At 39.0% G+C, this 22,334-nt stretch overlaps 1 protein-coding gene across 3 annotated transcripts in view; it reads right to left on the bottom strand.

Annotated features, from left to right (window-relative positions):
* Nucleotides 1-22,334, bottom strand: part of qtgal (queuosine-tRNA galactosyltransferase) — a 35,200-nt gene that overhangs the window by 8,742 nt on the left and 4,124 nt on the right. For all 3 annotated transcript variants that reach the window (XM_088341340.1, XM_088341341.1, XM_088341339.1), the window contains 8 exons: nt 20,408-20,472; nt 14,416-14,481; nt 11,282-11,377; nt 9,454-9,549; nt 9,242-9,366; nt 5,659-5,794; nt 4,375-4,443; nt 4,240-4,314 (listed from right to left, as the gene is read on the bottom strand). In XM_088341340.1, the coding sequence (XP_088197466.1) occupies nt 4,240-4,314; nt 4,375-4,443; nt 5,659-5,794; nt 9,242-9,366; nt 9,454-9,549; nt 11,282-11,377; nt 14,416-14,481; nt 20,408-20,472 (728 nt within the window). The remainder of the gene's footprint in view (nt 1-4,239; nt 4,315-4,374; nt 4,444-5,658; nt 5,795-9,241; nt 9,367-9,453; nt 9,550-11,281; nt 11,378-14,415; nt 14,482-20,407; nt 20,473-22,334) is intronic.

Below are 22,334 nucleotides of genomic sequence, written 5' to 3'. Positions count from 1 at the left end.
CTATGGGTCCCAACAGAGATCTATGGCTCCCCAAAATTTAGTCTTATCCAGGTTGAAATTGTAAATCGGCAACAAATATATAGTAAAAAACTAAATATTCATTCAGTTTTAATCATCACAGTTTATTGGTAATAATAATCAGTTATCACTTCAAGATTTTTCAGTTCACAACAATATTGGACATGATACAAAACATTATTGCTGAAATAATTATATTAATCTATATTTTCATTCAGTTTTAATCATCACAGTTAATTGGTAATACAAAGCAGTTATCGCTTCAAAATTTTCAGTTCATATATTCTTTGTGGTTTGCTGTCCCGCCATAGTTGTAATGGCTTCTCAAGGTCCAATCCATTATCATCCTCCTCATAGCGTCACCAGGAATATAATTGAGTCCATTTTGGCAGAAAAGTCCTTTTCTTGCTCAGAGTACTCTTGTTTATTCTATTTCGTCAAATCGTTCGTTTCAACACACGTGTTTTCCTTGCCTTCGCGGTCTTCTGAAGAATTTCTCCGCCGTTTTTTCCTGCCGGAATGATTGCCGTTGTTACCACTTTCTGTGTTATGTTTCGACTTCTTACCGACACTGAAGAAATGACCAATTTTTTGTTGATTTGCACCTAATACCAAATGTTTTTTCGGAGGCGTACTTCTCTTTCGCTCGACAACCGCCAAAACAATGACGTCATCTCGAAGCGACGAGATCGGCGCGAGACCAAAACAACAATGGCGGATCTGCCTGACGAAAAGTTTGGAGAGCGGTAAATCTTTGTTAAAAAAAAAAAAAGTAATCGGGTAATAATGACAATTTGGTGTCAAAAATGTTGCGTCCCCTATATTCTTTGACGTTTGCCGCCCAAAATAAGAGAGTCCAGGTGTTTTTTTGGGGTTTTTAAGAGAAAATGACACTGCTAATTTCTCTAATTGGCCAATTGGTGCGTGCAGATATGTTGTCTATCTGGCTGTCAGGGATTGGAGTTGCCAAACTTAATGACCTTGTTTTGCAAAATTTATCAAAAGAAACTTTCCAAACATGCTTTGAAAGTGAGACCAGCTGATTTTTCCAAGCCTCCTGTTGATGTTTTCACAAGCTTCGGACCGTTTCCGGCCATTTCCTGTCCTGTGCCGGGCACACGCCCCGGCTCATTATGTTGTTAACTTTAAATGTGGCGCCGGCCGTTGAATCAAACGACCCCCCGAAAAAGGAGGGAGGCACTGAATTTTGTGCACCGCACAAAATGACAAGAAGTACCTTTTTCGTTTTGGCGGAGAAACGAAAAACAATGTAGTGAGGACATCACACGTAAAGTGAATAGAGCCATGTGAAGCTGGATTTCACAGGGGGGCAGAGTTGGTAATTAAAAGAAAAAACAACCCCCCAAAAAGAAGGGATTCACCAAATTCGGGGGAACAAATATTTTTCCATGGCCCCAAAAAACAACTAAAAAAACTAAGAAGAAAAGAACAATGGGGAAGTCACACCTAAAGGGAAGCAAGACATGTGAATCTGGCTTTCACAGGGGGGCGGAGTTTGTAATTAAACGAAAGAACTACCCCTAAAAAAGAAGGGATACATCAAAATCGGTGGAACAAATATTTTTCCACCATGTTTTTCAGTAATGGCCGGAAAAAAAAACCCTAAAAAAACTAAAAAGAAAAGAACAATGTAGTGAGGACATCACACCTAAAGTGAAGCGAGCCATGTGAAGCTGGATTTCACAGGGGGCAGAGTTGATAAATAAAAGAAAAAACAACCCCCCATAAAGAAGGGATACACCAAATTCGGGGGAACAAATATTTTTCCATGGCCCCAAAAAAAAACAACTAAAAAAACTAAGAAGAAAAGAACAATGTAGTGAGGACATTACACCTAAAGTGAAGCGAGCCATGTGAAGCTGGATTTCAACTGGGGGCAGAGTTGGTAATTAAAAGATAAAAAATACCTCCAAAAAAGAAGGGATACACCAAATTCGGTGGAACAAATCCACCAAAATAGACCAAAAGTCCTTTTTTTCAGTAATGGTAAAAAAAAAAACCTAAAAAAAAAAATAAGAAGAAAAGAACAATGTAGTGAGGACATCACACCTAAAGTGAAGCAAGCCATGTGAATCTGGCTTTCACAGGGGGGCAGAGTTGGTCATTAAAAGAAAAAAACTACCCCCAAAAAAGAAGGGATACACCAAATTCGGTGGAACAAATATTTTTCCACCAAAAAAGACCAAAAGTCCTTTTTTCAGTAATGGCCGGAAAAAAACCTAAATAAACTAAGAAGAAAAGAACAATGTAGTGAGGACATCACACGTAAAGTGAAGAGAGCCATGTGAAGCTGGATTTCACAGGGGGCAGAGTTGGTAAATAAAAGAAAAAACAACCCCCCAAAAAGAAGGGATACACCAAATTCGGGGGAACAAATATTTTTAATTGGCCCCAAAAAAAACCAACTAAAAAAACTAAGAAGAAAAGAAAAATGTAGTGAGGACATCACACCTAAAGTGAAGCGAGCCATGTGAAGCTGGATTTCAACTGGGGGCACAGTTGGTCATTAAAAGAAAAAACTACCCCCGAAAAAGGAGGGAGGCACCAAATTCGGTGGGACAAATATTTTTCCACCAAAAAAGACCAAAAGTCCTTTTTTCAATAAGTCACACCTAAAGTGAAGCGAGCCAGGTGAAGCTGGAGGGCAGAGCTGGTAATTGAAAAAATAAAATACATTTTAAAAAAGTAGGGATGCACCAAATTTGGTGAAGAAAATATTTTTCTACCCAAAAATGACCGGGAGGACCTTTTTCGTTTTGGCCAAAAAACAAAAAACAATGTAGTGAGGACATCAAGTGAAGCGAGCCATGTGAAGCTGGATTTCACCTGGGGGCAGAGTTGGTCATTAAAAGAAAAAAACTACCCCCAAAAAAGAAGGGATACACCAAATTCGGTGGGAACAAATCCACCAAAAAAGACCAAAAGTCCTTTTTTCAGTGATGGCCGAAAAGAAAAAAAAAAGAAAAAAATTTAAGAAAAAAGAACAATGTTGCGAGAAAGTCACACCTAAAGTGAAGCGAGCCACGTGAATCTGGCGTTCACAGGGGGGCGGAGTTGGTCATTAAAAATATATAATCGATTTTTTAAAAAAAGTAGTAATACAAATATTTTTCCACCAAAAATGACCAGAAGGACTTTTTTGTTTTGGCCAAAAAAACGAAAAACTATGTAGTGAGGACATCACACCTAATGTGAAGCGAGCCATGTGAAGCTGGATTTCACTCGGGGGCAGAACATAGATGGTAAAAATAGGAGCTCTACCAAGTTTTACCAACTCACTCTGCTATCATGTTTTTGCTAGCCGCTAGCTTGACTTTGACTAGTATTTTCATGCTAACACTAAAGAGCTAATAGGTCACAACTGGAGCGTTCCCTTTCTATTACCGACAAGACATTTTCTCCAAAGTTTGTTTATCCCTCTGCTTTTTACGTTTTAGCTAGAATTTGGCTAATGTTTGCATGCTAACTTTGCAGTCCTAACTTACTACACTTGAGCTGTTTTAATTAGCTTTTGCTAAGCCATGTGCGAGGAGAGTTTTACTTATAAATTGCAAGTGTGATTCGTTTGCTGCGCCTACTAGCGCATCATCATCACCAACACCCTGCTACTCCAGTTCTCTTGTCACTATTCACTTTCCAGTTCTTTAAAAACGAAAATGCCCCCAAAATGACCATCAGGTTCAACTTTAAACCCAAAACATGCCAGAAATTTGAATGAGCGCCTTATAATGCCGGAAATACGGTAAATAAAATCGAAAATTACATACGGAAACCATTTTTTAATAAATTAATTCATTTCATGGTAAAACTTAATATTTAAAGTATTTATGTTCTCTATAAATACATTTTTTTACGTTTCTGACATTTTCTTTAATATAAACCTTAATTCCATGCGTCTTGTAGTCCAACGGATTTTATATACAAAAAGAAAGTCGACCACAAAAGAATATTTTTGAAGGTGCGCCTTATAGTCCAGAAATTACGGTCTTTAAAATGGGAAGAGAGATAACTACAAGCTAAACTATCAAAGTAAAATAAACTTGCTAGTGTTATCTGCATTTTGAATCCCTCATCAGTTTTACTTCTTTCTTGAGCACTTTGTCGCCTTACTGGATTGTTTTCTAGTAGTTGAATGCCTTTTTGATATTGTTTTGGTTTGAGCGCCAAATTCTAAATCCAATTATCAAAAAAACAACTCACCAGTTTGACACAGACGATGAAAGGCGGCGACGCGTCTTGGAAATGCATGATGGGAATTTTTGGCTTGGGTCGTTCCTGATTGGTCAACACATATCAGTGATAGCTCACTCATATGATTGGTGGAGTTGACCTCACCTTTGAGTCTTCGTAGGTATAAAACCCTTTCTCTATCTTGTTCTTGTCCACGTCACAGAAAGCTTTCACCTAAAAATATATAAAATCATTTTTTATGTTCACACTGCAAAAAATAATTCTTACTTTCTAGGCGGGAAAAGTTGATTCACAGAATTTTTTTCTTGTTTTTGACTAAAATAAGAAACAGTATCAATCTTATGTAGCATGAGGTAGAAAGTGAGCCAAACCCTGCAGCCAAGGGGCTAACATGAGTGGCTAGAGAAGGAAACTGTGAAAACAAAGGTAGAAGATGACAAGCACTAGGTGCCTGAATGACGTTAGTCAGTGATTCGAGCATTATTTCCCCCCCATTGTTTCCTTCTCTAGCCATCTATGTCAGCCACCTGCCTTTGATATGACTAGCGGCTAGCTGCTATCGTTATTGTTAGCTGCTCTTGCTTTGTCCTTCAGTGTCACTTCCCTTTTTCAGCTGGTTATGCAAGCGTTTGTTGTAGAGTCCCATCATTAAGTCATCTTCAAAAACGATTCCCACTGTTTCCTTCTCTAGCCACTCATGTTTGCAACTCGGCTGCAGGCTATGGCTTGTTGCTATCCTCTATTTGTACTGTCTTTTAATGTCGCAGTCCAAAACTGCTTTCTCAAGTGATTATCACAAAGTCCCGATTTTCCCCCACTGTTTCTTTCTCTAGCCACTCATGTTAGCCGCTGTTGTTACATTTGGTTACCCTATGTCGTCTTTCAGGGTCCACAGCTGCTCAGGCAAGGGATTGTTGCTGAGCCCTGTCATATAGTCATCTCCAAAGAAAATCCACAGTTTTCTTTTCTAGCCACGCATGTTAGCATGGCTGCAAGCTAGCTGCTATTTGTGTTATGGTCTGCTTTTGCTTCGTCCTTCAGATTCACTTGCCCTCTATGAACATTGAGCGGAAGTCACCAAGTCCTGTAATGCTTCCGGTTTTTTTCCCCTCACGGTTTTCCTCTCTAGCCACTCCTGCAAGCCACTCATAACTGACCGCTTTGGCCCTTTATTGTTGCCAGGTTACGTTACGCCATTACAATCTGTTACTGGCCTTTTACAGTAGCTTTTCACACTAGCCGCTAATGTTAGCTGCTTACATTAGCTCTGACCAACTCTAGTTTCTCGATCTTTTCAGCTGCTGCGGGTGTATCCAGCTACGAGGGCCTCCAGTGGTGAACTATTACACAGTCAGTTTAAAAAATATACCTAAAATTCTATTCTTTGCAGCGTGCCGTGTGCATGCCCATCAACCAATCATGTCCTACCTTTTTGCGATGGGTGTCGTCAAGGTAACGGAAAAGCTTCCGTCCCTGTTTCCCAGCATTCCATATGGTGAAGCTCTCCCATTGGCCGAGGACTCTTTCCTGGAGGAAGGCCACTCGCAGCTTCCAGATGGTTTCCCTGGCAACATGAATGTCACAAACAGGGTTGGGTAGGGGTTACTTTAACTGGATTACTTTCAATGACTTTTGGATGACTCCAATAGCAAATATGCTAATAAAAGACAAAAGAAACTAAATATGAATAAAATGACTACATTTTGTGCAGGCTTGGGGAGTGACGGAACACATGAAAATGATGTCGGCAAGCTGTTTGCATTTATTTTCATTTTGTTTCTGTCGCATTCTATGTTCGTTTTGCCAGAGATCAAAGAGATCAAAGCCGAGAGAGAAAGCTTACCACGTGTTGTGAGTCATCATTTGATTCCTATTTAGTTTCTTTTGTCTTTTATTAGCATATTTGGTATTGGAGTCATCCAAAAGTCATTGAAAGTAATCCAGTTAAAGTAACCCTACCCAACCCTGGTCACGAACACACGTGTTCATTTTAACACGCGTGTTCTCTTTCAAGCGCCTCGTCAACGCGCTGCATGAAGCCGACGCTAAATCACGTTCGTAAAGTCATGCAACTCCGCGCCGTTTTTAGCAGCGGCTCAAGTTTTTCTCACCTTGCAGTCAAGCGCTATAATTATTATTTGTGCCATGGTTTCACTTCTCAGATGCATTGGGGGAAATAGTTTGTTGAGAAGTGGAAAGAAGGCGGGCCTTCCAGAATAAGAGATGATGATTGGCAGCTGTGTTTGTTTAGTTTAGGCGTATTCGTTTTAATTTAAAGCTATTGTTACACATTTCCCTTAAAATAAAGTATTTTGCTCATTTCAAGTATTTTTTTTTACTATTTTGTTCTAACATTGTCATGAACCGGAACAGGATCGGGACCCAAACGCGTGACGTTCGCACACAAGCCTTTTATCTTACGGGAGATGGGGAGTCATGCACGTTAGGTAGCGGTCCGGCGTGGAAAGACAGGAAGCCAGAGACCGACGAGATCGATACCAATTGTCTGACCAGATATCGGACAGATGGGGTAGATAGATACAGGGAGTGCAGAATTATTAGGCAAATGAGTATTTTGACCACATCATCCTCTTTATGCATGTTGTCTTACTCCAAGCTGTATAGGCTCGAAAGCCTACTACCAATTAAGCATATCAGGTGATGTGCATCTCTGTAATGAGAAGGGGTGTGGTCTAATGACATCAACACCCTATATCAGGTGTGCATAATTATTAGGCAACTTCCTTTCCTTTGGCAAAATGGGTCAGAAGAGGGACTTGACAGGCTCTGAAAAGTCAAAAATAGTGAGATATCTTGCAGAGGGATGCAGCACTCTTAAAATTGCCAAGCTTCTGAAGCGTGATCATCGGACAATCAAGCATTACATTCAAAATAGTCAACAGGGTCGCAAGAAGCGTGTAGAAAAACCAAGGCGCAAAATAACTGCCCGTGAACTGAGAAAAGTCAAGCGTACAGCTGCCAAGATGCCACTTGCCACCAGTTTTGCCATATTTCAGAGCTGCAACATCACTGGAGTGCCCAAAAGCACAAGGTGTGCAATACTCAGAGACATGGCCAAGGTAAGAAAGGCTGAAAAACGACCACCACTGAACAAGACACACAAGCTGAAACGTCAAGACTGGGCCAAGAAAAATCTCAAGACGGATTTTTCTAAGGTTTTATGGACTGATGAAATGAGAGTGAGTCTTGATGGGCCAGATGGATGGGCCCGTGGCTGGATCGGTAAAGGGCAGAGAGCTCCAGTCCGCCTCAGACGCCAGCAAGGTGGAGGTGGGGTACTGGTATGGGCCGGTATCATCAAAGATGAGCTTGTGGGGCCTTTTCGGGTTGAGGATGGACTCAAGCTCAACTCCCAGTCCTACTGCCAGTTTCTGGAAGACACCTTCTTCAAGCAGTGGTACAGGAAGAAGTCCGCATCCTTCAAGAAAAACATGATTTTCATGCAGGACAACGCTCCATCACACGCATCCAAGTACTCCACAGCGTGGCTGGCAAGAAAGGGTCTAAAAGAAGAAAAACTAATGACATGGCCTCCTTGTTCACCTGATCTGAACCCCATAGAGAACCTGTGGTCCCTCATCAAATGTGAGATTTACAAGGAGGGAAAACAGTACACCTCTCTGAACAGTGTCTGGGAGGCTGTGGTTGCTGCTGCACGCAATGTTGATCGTGAACAGATCAAAGCACTGACAGAATCCATGGATGGCAGGCTTTTGAGTGTCCTTGCAAAGAAAGGTGGCTATATTGGTCACTGATTTGTTTTTGTTTTGTTTTTGAATGTCAGAAATGTATATTTGTGAATGTTGAGCTGTTATATTGGTTTCCCTGATGAAAATAAATAATTGAAATGGGTATACATTTGTTTTTTGTTAAGTTGCCTAATAATTATGCACAGTAATAGTCACCTGCACACACAGATATCCTCCTAAAATAGCTAAAACTAAAAAAGCCCCACTCCAACTTCCAAAATATTCAGCTTTGATATTAATGAGACTTTTGGCTTCATTAAGAACATGGTTGTTTTCAATAATAAAATTCATCCTCAAAAATACAACTTGCCTAATAATTCTGCACTCCCTGTAGATAGATGTCTAGATAGATGTCTAGATGGATAGATAGATGTCTAGATGTCAAGATAGATAGATAGATATCTACAGAGATAGATAGGTATATAGATAGATAGATGTCTAGATAGAAAGATGTCTAGCTATATAGATATCTAGATAGATAGATGTCTAGATAGATAGATAGATAGATGTCTAGATAGATGTCTAGATGGATAGATAGATGTCTAGATGTCAAGATAGATAGATAGATGTCTACAGAGATAGATAGGTATATAGATAGATAGATGTCTAGATAGAAAGATGTCTAGCCATATAGATATCTAGATAGATAGATGTCTAGATAGATAGATAGATAGATGTCTAGATAGAAAGATGGATGTCTAGATGTCAAGATAGATAGATGTCTAGATAGATAAATCTCTAGCTATCTAGATATCTAGATAGATACTTTATTCATCCCCTTTGGGAAATTCACACTTCCAGCAGTATCTTCGTGTTGAAAAATAAAATATATAGAATCCAAAAATACCCAATATAACGTGTTGATAGAGTATTTCTATAGAGCTACGGAAAATACACACAGTCATAAAAATAGGGTAATATGCAAATGTGGGGTGGGGGTTTAATATGGGCTTTTACCCCCCCGGGTTGAGTTAAAGAGCCTCACGGAATGAGGAATGTTTTGGTAATTTGGTAATGCTAATGGTATTTGCGTGGTGCCTGCTCAAACCTTCTCAAGGTTTCTTCATTTTCCTCATGTTGAGGTTTTTGAGTTTTTCCTTGCCCTCAGGTTGGTTCCAGATCAGGGGATGGTGTAATAATAGTCGGAAAAAATAGTCTGTGTAATAACCTGTGAAGCCCTTTGAGACTCTTTGTGATTAAGGGCGTCACAAATAAAAATGACTTGACTTGACTTGACCTACTCTTTGATGGAGTGCGTGGCGGCCTTTTCATGGTATCGGTACGCCAGCAAGCAACGATCCACTCGGGTCACCTGTCCTCCTTGACGAAGACTTTGGTAAAAGAAGATCAAGTCCTCTGGAACTCCCTGGAGACAAATTCACGGACGTTCTGGATGGTGCAAAGTGAATCGAGATTGAAAAGTTCCTTTTTGAATATGGAATCAAAAGCGGACCTTACTCTCCTCGCTGAACCATCCCACGGCGTAGAACCAGTCTCTCGAACAGAACCACGTGGGCATGATGACGGTCGGACCGTGCGAAGTGTAAACCTGAAGAGTGCATCGAGCGCACGGATGCAAATAAGAAAAAGGAAAAACTCAATTCGGATAATTCAACCATCATTCAACTGCAGTCAGGTGGCTAACATGAGTGGCTAGAGAAGGAAACAGTGGGGAAAAGAGTCAAAGGTTCCTGAATCATAAAATCCAAATGAGGAAGGCAAGTGACACTGAAGGACAAAGGAGGGACAGTTAACAACAAATCGCAAGTAGACCATAGTCTGGCTAACATGAGTGGCTAAAGAAGGAAACAGATGGGGAAAATATGTCAAATGTTCCTGAATAACAGAACCCAACTGAGGAAGGCGAGTGACACTGAAGGACAAAGGAGGGACAGTTGACAATAAATCACAAGTAGGCCATAGTCTGCAGTCATGTGGCTAACATGAGTGGCTAAAGAAGGAAACAGATGGTGAAAAAAGTCAAAGGTTCCTGAATCATAAAACCCAAATGAGGAAGGCAAGTGACACTGAAGGACAAAGGACGGACAGTTAACAATAAATCTTAAGTAGGACATAGTCTGCAGTCAAGTGGCTAACATGAGTGGCTAAAGAAGGAAACAGATGGTGAAAAAAGTCAAAGGTTCCTGAATCATAAAACCCAAATGAGGAAGGCAAGTGACACTGAAGGACAAATGAGGGACAGTTAACAACAAATCGCAAGTAGACCATAGTCTGGCTAACATGTGTGGCTAAAGAAGGAAACAGATGGGGAAAAAATGTCAAATGTTCCTGAATAAAAGAACCCAACTGAGGAAGGCGAGTGACACTGAAGGACAAAGGACGGACAGTTAACAATAAATCTTAAGTAGGACATAGTCTGCAGTCAAGTGGCTAACATGAGTGGCTAAAGAAGGAAACAGATGGTGAAAAAAGTCAAAGGTTCCTGAATCATAAAACCCAAATGAGGAAGGCAAGTGACACCGAAGGACAAAGGACGGACAGTTAACAATAAATCTTAAGTAGGACATAGTCTGCAGTCAAGTGGCTAACATGAGTGGCTAAAGAAGGAAACAGAGGTGAGAAGAGTCAAAGCCCCTGAATCATAGAACCCAAATGAGGAAGGAGAGTGACACTAAAGGACAAAGCAGGAGCAGTGAATAATAACATTAGAAGTGAGCAGGCAGACATAACCTGCAACCAAGTGGCTACCATGAATGGCTAGAGAAGGAAACAGTGGGGGGGGGGGAAATAATAAACGCCACAGAACTCAGTTGAGGAAGGACAAAGCAGGGGCAGCTAACAATAAAAATGAGTGTCTAGCAATCAGACATACCCTGCAGCCAAAAGGCTAACATGAGTGAGTAGAGATGGAAACAGTGAAAAAAAATCTAAAGAATGACGTTACTTAGAAACCATCAATTTTGGAGCACTGCTGTATGTGATAAGTGGCCATTAAGAGCTAAAAGCACGACCTGGGACAAGCTAGCTTCCGTATTAGTACTATAAAGTTATATAGTAGACACACTGGGGCTTTAACTCTCAGTTATTATCCATTCTCACTCCTCAGTTTTAGGCCTGAAAAAATAGGCACCGACTGAAGAACAAAATACAAAGTCGAGATTTTTTTCAGAGTCTTAGACAAAAAAAAAATCCGATGTTGTTGACATAATTTGAATAGAGATTTGAATAAGATATTTACAATAAACCACTTTCTACTAGAATTCTAACATGAGTGGCTAAAGAAGGAAACCGTAGGGAAAAAAAGTCAGTTCTGTGTTTACTTGCGTGAGAAGTTGATCTTGAGTGATGTTGTTGATCCAGCGGGTGTAGCGCTCGGTGGAGCCCTCCGGAATCCTTCGAACTCGACAGCCGATTAACTACATCGAAAACGAGACATTAGAAAATGCTAAAAAAAAATAGAAATATTTGCGGCAACTGGATTCCGTTCAGCAAGGAATTTGACATTATTGTTGCTTTTACCGAGAGATACTGATTAGCTCTCACCGATTTATTATTGTATATGTTCAGATCCTACCTCTCAGATAAATATGGTGAAATGACATCTGAGCCCTTAAGTGTTACCTGTGGTGTTCCACAGGGTTCAGTACTTGGTCCCCTTCTTTTCAGCATTTACATGCTGAGGTTTTTGAGTTTTTCCTTGCCCTTATGTAGGTTTTAGATCAGGGGATGGTGTCATAACAGTCTGTAGTCTGTGCAGCCCTTTGAGACTCTTTGTGATTAAGAGCGTCACAAATAAACATGACTTGACTTGACTAGACATAATCATGACGCCACTCCACACAGAAAACCATAAGGTCAAAAAAATAAATTCTCACCCCATTGTTTCAAGATGCTTATTCTTTATTTCTTGAAAAAAAAAAAGAAAAAAAAAATGTTTGTTAAATAAGCAAAATAGTCTCTGTGATCTATGATCTTTTTGTGTGAATGGGCTGCTATAAACTGACATGAATTCTGCCATTCTCCTTCAACAGGCTACGTCACACGACTCTATAGGTGGTGAGTAATTATGAAGTTTAATATGGAAGACAAAAAAAGAAATAAAGTACTGTATGTAATAAAAAGCAGAAAAATGAGCAATGTTGATTGCTCCAAAACAAAGTGCATCTTCTCTTAGAGACGGCCGATATTTTGCTTTTTAGTTGACTTATTTTAATCTGCATTTTTTTGCGTGCTCTTCAGAGATCCCCTGCAAAACTCACAAAATTACTAATGATTAAATAATTTGGTGCATCATGTTTTATTACTATTGATAGCATATAATAATAATAAAAAAAAGAAAAATCTGAGAAGCTGTTAGGAAGCTTTTCTCAGTGAGCCGAGCCATTTTTGGACAGATAGATGTCTATTGTTTTGGTCGCAAGAATGCCAATTGGATTAAGATTACAGTGATCCTGCTGTCCTGAAAATTTGTGAAACACCCAAAAAGTTCACAGTTTGAGATAAAGGATTTTATACATTTGACTATAAAGGATTTTATATGATTGACTACAAGTTACATGTATTCTGTTTAATGCAATAAAGATATTCACTGACTGTGCTTTAGTTCAATGTACAAGGTCAGGGCAGGCTGTGTGGAAGATGTTTTGTCTAGGACAACAGAAGGCCTGTGCTGACGCGGCACACAAAAACAACTACCTTGGCACCCCCATGGGAGGAGCCGGCACACCATCATGCGGGGAGAAGATAACCAATGGGGGAATAGTGGGATGTCTTGGCTTTGTTTGTTGAAATGTATGAATGATCCCGGGCAACTGGGATGGGGGTCGTCTCCTGTTTAGACTTAGATTTGCTGTTAGGAATAATAAACCTCCGCCCCTGTGTGAAAATGCCGGCCTTCCTGGTCATTTTTCTCTCAAAAAACGAGCGCGCATAATTGTTGGATGAATGTACGGTAAATTCCGGACTATAGAGCGCACCTGATTATAAGCCACACCCACCACATTTTGAGAGGAAAACCGATTTTGTACATACACAAGCCGCACCTGTATACAAGCCGCGTGCGCCCACATTTAAACATGTAACACAAACACAAAATTAACCCAAACCCGACTTCAAGTCCCGCGATTGAAACTAAATGTCCTTCATCAAAGTCCACAGTCCAAAAATCACAGCCGGCAAAATGAACGGAAAATGATACCGGTACTTAAGGTTTGATGCAGACCTGCAGAGTCCGGGTCCCGTTGAAGTAATCCAAAGAAAAAAAGTGTGTATTTCCAAAGGTAAGGGTGGGAAAAATATATATCCACTATTGTCCGCCACGTCCACACACAGGTCTGTCTGTTCCTCACCTTTACCGGTCCCCACTTCCCGTCAGCCCGCGTTTGTTCCGCCCCTCCTTTTTCATTCGCCCGTGCAAAACATATCAGAATAAGTGTTTTAAATAAATACATTACAAAAATGTACAGTTGCAAATACATATTATACATGGTTACACATATTTACAAAGAAAGACGGTACACCGAGAGAGTTTTCAAAGCTTTAATAATAATAATATAACTTTCATCCCAAACGGTGCCCGTGACAGGCCAGTTAATGGTAGCAACACGCTCGCAACACAGTAAACGGGTCAAAATGAACCCAAACCCGACTTCAAGTTCTGCGGTTGAAACTAAATGTCCTTCATTAAAGTCCACAGTCCAAAAACCACAGCCGGCAAAATGAACGGAAAATGATAGCGGTACTTAAGGTTTGATGCAGACCTGCAGAGTCTGGGTCCCGTTGAAAGTAATCCAAGGAAAAAAGTGTATATTTCCAAAGGTAAGGGTGGGAAAAATATATCAGATGAACACATTTACTCACTCAACTCCTTTTTCTTGAACCAACTTTTCTACCCCCTCTTCTTTCCTTGTCTGTCCCTCACCTTTAGCGGTCCCCACTTAAACTCGGCACCCCGCGTTTGTTCCGCCCCTCCTTTTTCATTCACCCGTGCAAAACATATCCGAATAAGTGTCTAAAATAAATACATTACAAAAATATACAGTTGCAAATACATATTATACACGGTTACACATATTTACAAAGAAAGACGGTAAACCGAGAGAGTTTTCAAAGCTTTAATAATAATAATATAGCTTTGACAGGGCAGTTAATGGTAGCAACACTCGAGCGCCGCTAGCGGCCGTTAGAAAAATGACATAAATTGGTCGCATCACTGAATAAGCCGCGGGGTTGAAAGTTAGGGAAAAAAGTAGCGGCTTATAGTCCGGAATTTACGGTAGGTCGTGTTTGGTAATGAAGTCAGATAACTAGTTGGAACAATTTGGTGAGCGGTGCATTTTGATAGTTAAATCCCAACGAGTGGCAAGACCGTAAACCCCCTAAAATACACTAAGACATAGAAAAGAGGGAAGTCAATGTCTTTGAGAAAACACTTCCAGAAAAAGAAGAAACTTACAGAAGTTGAGTGGAGAACAGACGCTTCGAACTGGAGCCGAACTCGTTGGGGCATCATGATGTCATCCTGCCATTCACAGACAGGGTTGGGTAGGGTTACTTGAACTGGATTACTTTCAATGACTTTTGGATGACTCCAATACCAAATAGGCTAATAAAAGACAAAAGAAACTAAATAGGAATAAAATGATGACTCACAACACGTGGTAAGCTTTCTCTCCTGGCTTTGATCTCTTTGATCTCCGGCAAAACGAACACAAAATGCGACCAGGGTTGGGTAGTGTTACTTTAACTGGATTACTTTCAATGACTTTTGGATTACCCCAATACCAAATATGCTAATAAAAGACAAAAGAAACGAAATCTGAATGAAATGATGACTCACAACACGCGGTAAGCTATCTCTCCTGGCTTTGATCTCTTTGATCTCCGGCAAAACTAACATAAAATGCGACCAGGGTTGGGTAGTGTTACTTTAACTGGATTACTTTCAATGACTTTTGGATGACTCCAATACCAAATATGCTAATAAAAGACAAAAGAAACTAAATATGAATCAAATGATGACTCACAACACGTGGTAAGCTTTCTCTCCTGGCTTTGATCTCTTTGATCTCCGGCAAAACGAACATAGAATGCGATAGAAACAAAATGAAAATAAATCCAAACAGCTCGCCGACATCATTTTTGCCGTTCCACGTATTCCGTTACTCCCCGAGCCTGCACAAAATTGAGTCATTTTATTCCTATTTAGTTTATTTTGTCTTTTTATTAGCATATTTGGTATTGGAGTAATCCAAAAGTCATTGAAAGTAATCCAGTTAAAGTAACCCTACCCAACCCTGCATTTTATGTTCGTTTTGCCGGAGATCAAAGAGATCAAAGCCAGGAGAGAAAGCTTACCACGTGTTGTGAGTCAACATTTTATTCCTATTTAGTTTCTTTTGTCTTTTTATTAGCATATTTGGGATTGGAGTCATCCAAAAGTCATTGAAAGTAATCAAGTTAAAGTAATCCTACCCAACCCTGAGAAAGAACTAGAAAGAATGACATTGAAATAGAAAAAAGAAGGAGAGAAAAGAAAAGGGGGAAAGAGAGAAGGGGAAAGCAAGAGTGAGTGAGAGAGAGAGAGAGAGAGAGAGAGAGAGAGAGAGAGAGAGAAAAGGAAAATAGGAAGAGAAAGCAAAAGAAGGTAAAAGACAAAAAGAGAAAGAGACAAAGAGGAACAAAGAGAAAAAGAAGAGACAGAGAGAGTGAAAGAGAGAAAGATAGAGAGTGAGAGAACAAGGGAGGGAGAGGGAGAAAAAAAGAGAGAGAGAACATGAAAAACAAGATATAAAAAGAGAAATAGTAAGAGAGAGGGAAGAAAGACTCGCAGGGTTGGGTAAGCTTACTTTAACTGGATTACTTTCATTTACTTTTGGATTACTCCAATACCAAATATGCTAATAAAAGACAAAAGAAACTAAATATGAATCAAATGATGACTCACAACACGTGGTAAGCTTTCTCTCCTGGCTTTGATCTCCGGCAAAACTAACATGAAATGCGACAGAAACAAAATGGAGTCATTTGATTCCTATTTCGTTTCTTTTCCCTTTTATGAGCATATTTGGTATTGGAGTAATCCAAAAGTAATAGAAAGTAATCCAGTTCAAGTAACCCTACCCAACCCTGTTCACAGAAATGTGCAAAACACATTTTGCCAATTCATTATATATTTTTTTTCCACGTTTAGGACTTTTTTTTTTTACCTATTGTGCTCGTAAAATAAAAACATTCGATTTAAATAAGTAAAATTACCCTATCTAGCAGATGGTAGATCACAAGGCTCTTTAACTCCACCCGGGGGAGTCAAAGTCCACAGTAAACCCCACCCCCACATTTGCATATTACACTATTCTGATGACAGTGTGTATTTTCCGTAGCACTATTTAAATACTCTATATCACAGGTGTCAAAGAGGCGGCCCGCGGGCCGGATCAGGCCCGCTAAGGGTTTGAATCCGGCCCGCGAGACAACACTCAGAGAAGCGCAAGAGAAAAACAAGCTCCAGGTTGAAATATGTCAACTTGATGTTGCCAAAGCCAGCTGCCTCGAACAAAGACACTGGACTTGTATTTATTTCTCTCTCTCTCTTTCTTTTCCACTCCTTTTCTCCCACTCTGTCTCTTTCACTCTCTGTGTCTCTCTTTTTCTCTGTTGCTCTTTGTCTCTTTCTCTCTCTGTGTCTTTTAACCTCTTTTGCTCCAACTTCCTTTTTTTCCTTTTCTCTCTTTTCTCTTTCTCTCTTCCTACCCTTCGCGCTTTCTTTTCTCGTTTCTCTCCTTCTTTCTATTTCTCTTTGGATTTCTTTCTTCCTCTCCCTTTCTTTTCTCCCTCTCTCACGACTTTTTATCTTTTGTTTCTCACACTCTCTCCCTCTCTCTTTCTTTCTTTGTCCCACCCTCTCTCCTTCTCTTATTTCTTTATCTCTTTTTCTTTCTCTTTAATCTACTAGTCCGGCCCCCGGCAGAATGTTTGTTCTATCTTGCGGCCCCCGAGTTAAAATGCGTTTGACACCCCTGCTCTATATAAACACGTTATATTGGGTATTTTTGTATTCGATTTCTTTTATTTTATTATGATTTTATTTTCAACACAAGGATACTGCTGGAAGTGGGAATTTCCCAAAGGGGATGAAGAAACTATCTATCTATGTGGACATTTATCTATCTAGACATCTGTCTATCTATCTATCTATCTAGACATCTATCTAGACATCTATCTAGACATTTATCTAGACATCTACCTAGACATCTATCTGTCTATTTATCTATCTATCTAGACATCTATCTATTTATCTAGACACCTATCTATCTAGACATCTACCTAGACATCTATCCATCTATCTATCTATCTAGACATCTATCTATCTATCCATCTATCTATCTATCTATCTAGACATCTATCTATCCATCTATCTAGACATCTATCTATCTATCTAGACATCTATCTAGACATCTACCTAGACATCTATCTAGACATCTACCTAGACATCTATCCATCTATCTATCTATCTAGACACCTATCTATCTAGACATCTATCTATCTATCTATCTAGACATCTATCTATTTATCTAGACACCTATCTATCTAGACATCTATCTAGACATCTACCTAGACATCTATCCATCTATCTATCTATCTAGACATCTATCTATCTATCCAGACATCTATCTATCCATCTATCTAGAGATCTATCTATCTATCTAGACATCTACCTAGACATCTATCTGTCTATTTATCTATCTATCTAGACATCTATCTATCTAGACATCTATCTATCTATCTAGACATCTATCTATTTATCTAGACACCTATCTATCTAGACATCTATCTAGACATCTACCTAGACATCTATCCATCTATCTAGACATCTATCTATCTATCCAGACATCTATCTATCCATCTATCTAGACATCTATCTATCTATCTATCTAGACATCTATCTAGACATCTACCTAGACATCTATCTGTCTACTTATCTATCTATCTAGACATCTATCTATCTATCTAGACACCTATCTATCTAGACATCTATCTAGACATCTACCTAGACATCTATCTGTCTATTTATCTATCTATCTAGACATCTATCTATCTATCTAGACACCTATCTATCTAGACATCTATCTAGACATCTACCTAGACATCTATCCATCTATCTATCTATCTAGACATCTATCTATCTATCTATCCTCTAGACATCTATCTATCTATCTATCCTCTAGACATGTATCTATACATCTATCTATCTAGATATCTATCTATCTAGACATCTATCTATCTAGACATCTATCTATCTATCTATCTAGACATCTATCTAGACATCTACCTAGACATCTATCTGTCTACTTATCTATCTATCTAGACATCTATCTATCTATCTAGACACCTATCTATCTAGACATCTATCTAGACATCTACCTAGACATCTATCTGTCTATTTATCTATCTATCTAGACATCTATCTATCTATCTAGACACCTATCTATCTAGACATCTATCTAGACATCTACCTAGACATCTATCCATCTATCTATCTATCTAGACATCTATCTATCTATCTATCCTCTAGACATCTATCTATCTATCTATCCTCTAGACATGTATCTATACATCTATCTATCTAGATATCTATCTATCTAGACATCTATCTATCTAGACATCTACCTAGACATCTATCCATCTATCTATCTATCTAGACATCTATCTATCTATCCAGACATCTATCTATCCATCTATCTAGAGATCTATCTATCTATCTAGACATCTACCTAGACATCTATCTGTCTATTTATCTATCTATCTAGACATCTATCTATCTAGACATCTATCTATCTATCTAGACATCTATCTATTTATCTAGACACCTATCTATCTAGACATCTATCTAGACATCTACCTAGACATCTATCCATCTATCTAGACATCTATCTATCTATCCAGACATCTATCTATCCATCTATCTAGACATCTATCTATCTATCTATCTAGACATCTATCTAGACATCTACCTAGACATCTATCTGTCTACTTATCTATCTATCTAGACATCTATCTATCTATCTAGACACCTATCTATCTAGACATCTATCTAGACATCTACCTAGACATCTATCTGTCTATTTATCTATCTATCTAGACATCTATCTATCTATCTAGACACCTATCTATCTAGACATCTATCTAGACATCTACCTAGACATCTATCCATCTATCTATCTATCTAGACATCTATCTATCTATCTATCCTCTAGACATCTATCTATCTATCTATCCTCTAGACATGTATCTATACATCTATCTATCTAGATATCTATCTATCTAGACATCTATCTATCTAGACATCTATCTATCTATCTATCTAGACATCTATCTAGACATCTACCTAGACATCTATCTGTCTACTTATCTATCTATCTAGACATCTATCTATCTATCTAGACACCTATCTATCTAGACATCTATCTAGACATCTACCTAGACATCTATCTGTCTATTTATCTATCTATCTAGACATCTATCTATCTATCTAGACACCTATCTATCTAGACATCTATCTAGACATCTACCTAGACATCTATCCATCTATCTATCTATCTAGACATCTATCTATCTATCTATCCTCTAGACATCTATCTATCTATCTATCCTCTAGACATGTATCTATACATCTATCTATCTAGATATCTATCTATCTAGACATCTATCTATCTAGACATCTACCTAGACATCTATCCATCTATCTATCTATCTAGACATCTATCTATCTATCCAGACATCTATCTATCCATCTATCTAGAGATCTATCTATCTATCTAGACATCTACCTAGACATCTATCTGTCTATTTATCTATCTATCTAGACATCTATCTATCTAGACATCTATCTATCTATCTAGACATCTATCTATTTATCTAGACACCTATCTATCTAGACATCTATCTAGACATCTACCTAGACATCTATCCATCTATCTAGACATCTATCTATCTATCCAGACATCTATCTATCCATCTATCTAGACATCTATCTATCTATCTATCTAGACATCTATCTAGACATCTACCTAGACATCTATCTGTCTACTTATCTATCTATCTAGACATCTATCTATCTATCTAGACACCTATCTATCTAGACATCTATCTAGACATCTACCTAGACATCTATCTGTCTATTTATCTATCTATCTAGACATCTATCTATCTATCTAGACACCTATCTATCTAGACATCTATCTAGACATCTACCTAGACATCTATCCATCTATCTATCTATCTAGACATCTATCTATCTATCTATCCTCTAGACATCTATCTATCTATCTATCCTCTAGACATGTATCTATACATCTATCTATCTAGATATCTATCTATCTAGACATCTATCTATCTAGACATCTATCTATCTATCTATCTATCTACAACAGAAGTGACACACTCACCGCATCCTGGAAGCACAAGTATTTTCCACAGCTTTGCTCTACTGCCCTATTCTTCGCATAGCCCACTAAAAGAAAGAAACACAAATAGGAATTATAAACTTTATATTTGGTACGATTTGCATTCGACCAAAAGTGTATTTTCGGTTTTAGGTCGAAAGAAAAAGCCAAAGAGAAAAAGGGCTTCGGAAAAAGTGAAGTGAGACGAGCGGTGTGAAGCTGGTTTCATCTTGAAGGCGAGTCGGTACATTTCAATATGTATTAAAGGGGTTACAATTTCTGCAGATTTTCCGCTTCACGATCGTGTTGCGAAATATTTCACACCCGAGACATTTTGTCTCAAATTTAACCGATTTTCTTCATATCTCGTATAGCTGTGATGTCACAGAAAGACAACAAAGACTCATATAAATGTCGGATCCTGTTGGAAAACAGTAGTAAACAACAACATCTCTGCTTGGAGAAGTTGGAACTTAGCTTACTGTGTCGCTCGGGGACTGTTTTGTTAAGAGTGGCGTGCTTCGATCATCAAACCTGCGGGAGGGAAGTTTACCTGCTGGTGTGTGTTCCCTTTTTGCCTTCGCCTCCTATCAGCTAGGCAATTGTGGCTTTCCTTTATGTTTTTCACCGCGTGTCTTGCAACTGGGATATTATTGTCCAGATACCTCCCCGTTAGTGTGCGGGCTGGCGAAGGCTACCGGTATTTCTTCGGTCCAGGTTAGCTTCGTTAGCGGTCGGCTAGCTGGCTAGCCTGCCTGGCTAATTGATTTTTTTCGCCTTTAACTGTACTTTTTAATACTTTTTGGCACTTTTCCTTTTTTTCCCCCGAGTGCTTTACTGTACTTTCGCGTACATTCCGGTACGTGTTCCAGAATTTAAAGGATTTTACTTTTTCATGCTATATCAAAACTACCAAAATACAATAATGTAATAATCAAGCCAATGTTGTTGTCTATCCAAATGGTGCCAGTTCTCAACTTCTAGTTTTGTTTTGTTTTATTTACTTATTATTATATGTTCTATTCAAGCCTCTTCAGTAAATGATTAGTAAAAGAAAAGTCCATAAATCCAATAGTATGTGTGTGTGTGTGTCTTGATTAAAGTACCGTAAGTTCCGGACTATAGAGCGCACCCACCACATTTTAAGAGGAAAACCGATTTTGTACTTACACAAGCCGCACCTGCATATAAGCCGCATGCGCCCACATTAAAAAATGTAACACAAACACAAAATTAACCCAAACCCGACTTTAAGTCCCGCGATTGAAACTAAATGTCCTTCATTAAAGTACACAGTCCAAAAATCACAGCCGGCAAAATGAACGGAAAATGATACCGGTACTTGAGGTTTGATGCAGACCTGCAGAGTCCGGGTCCCATTGAAGGTAATCCAAGGAAAAAAGTGTATATTTCTAAAGGTAAGGGTGGGAAAAATATACATCCACTATTGTCCACTGCGTCCACAAACAGGTCTGTTTGTTCCTCACCTTTACCGGTCCCCACTTCCCATCACCCCGCGTCTGTTCCGCCCCTCCTTTTTCATTTGCCCGTGCAAAATATATCAGAATACGTGTCTAATATATATACCGTAAATTCCGGACTATAAGCCGCTACTTTTTTCCCCTAACTTTCAACCCTGCGGCTTATTCAGTGATGCGACCAATTTATGTCATTTTTCTAACGGCCGCTAGCGGCGCTCGAGTGTTGCTACCATTAACTGCCCTGTCAAAGCTATATTATTATTATTAAAGCTTTGAAAACTCTCTCGGTGTACCGTCTTTCTTTGTAAATATGTGTAACCCATGTATAATATGTATTTGCAACTGTATATTTTTGTAATGTATTTATTTTAGACACTTATTCTGATATGTTTCGCACGGATGAACGAAAAATGAGGGGCGGAACAAACGCGGGGTGCCGAGTTTAAGCG

This window comes from Urocampus carinirostris, chromosome 8, assembly GCF_059441175.1.
Source record: "Urocampus carinirostris isolate Australia breed hairy pipefish chromosome 8, RoL_Ucar_1.0, whole genome shotgun sequence".
Lineage (NCBI taxonomy): Eukaryota > Metazoa > Chordata > Actinopteri > Syngnathiformes > Syngnathidae > Urocampus > Urocampus carinirostris.
Note: the sequence above shows the minus strand (reverse complement) of the source record. Positions and strands in the feature narration are given on the sequence as shown.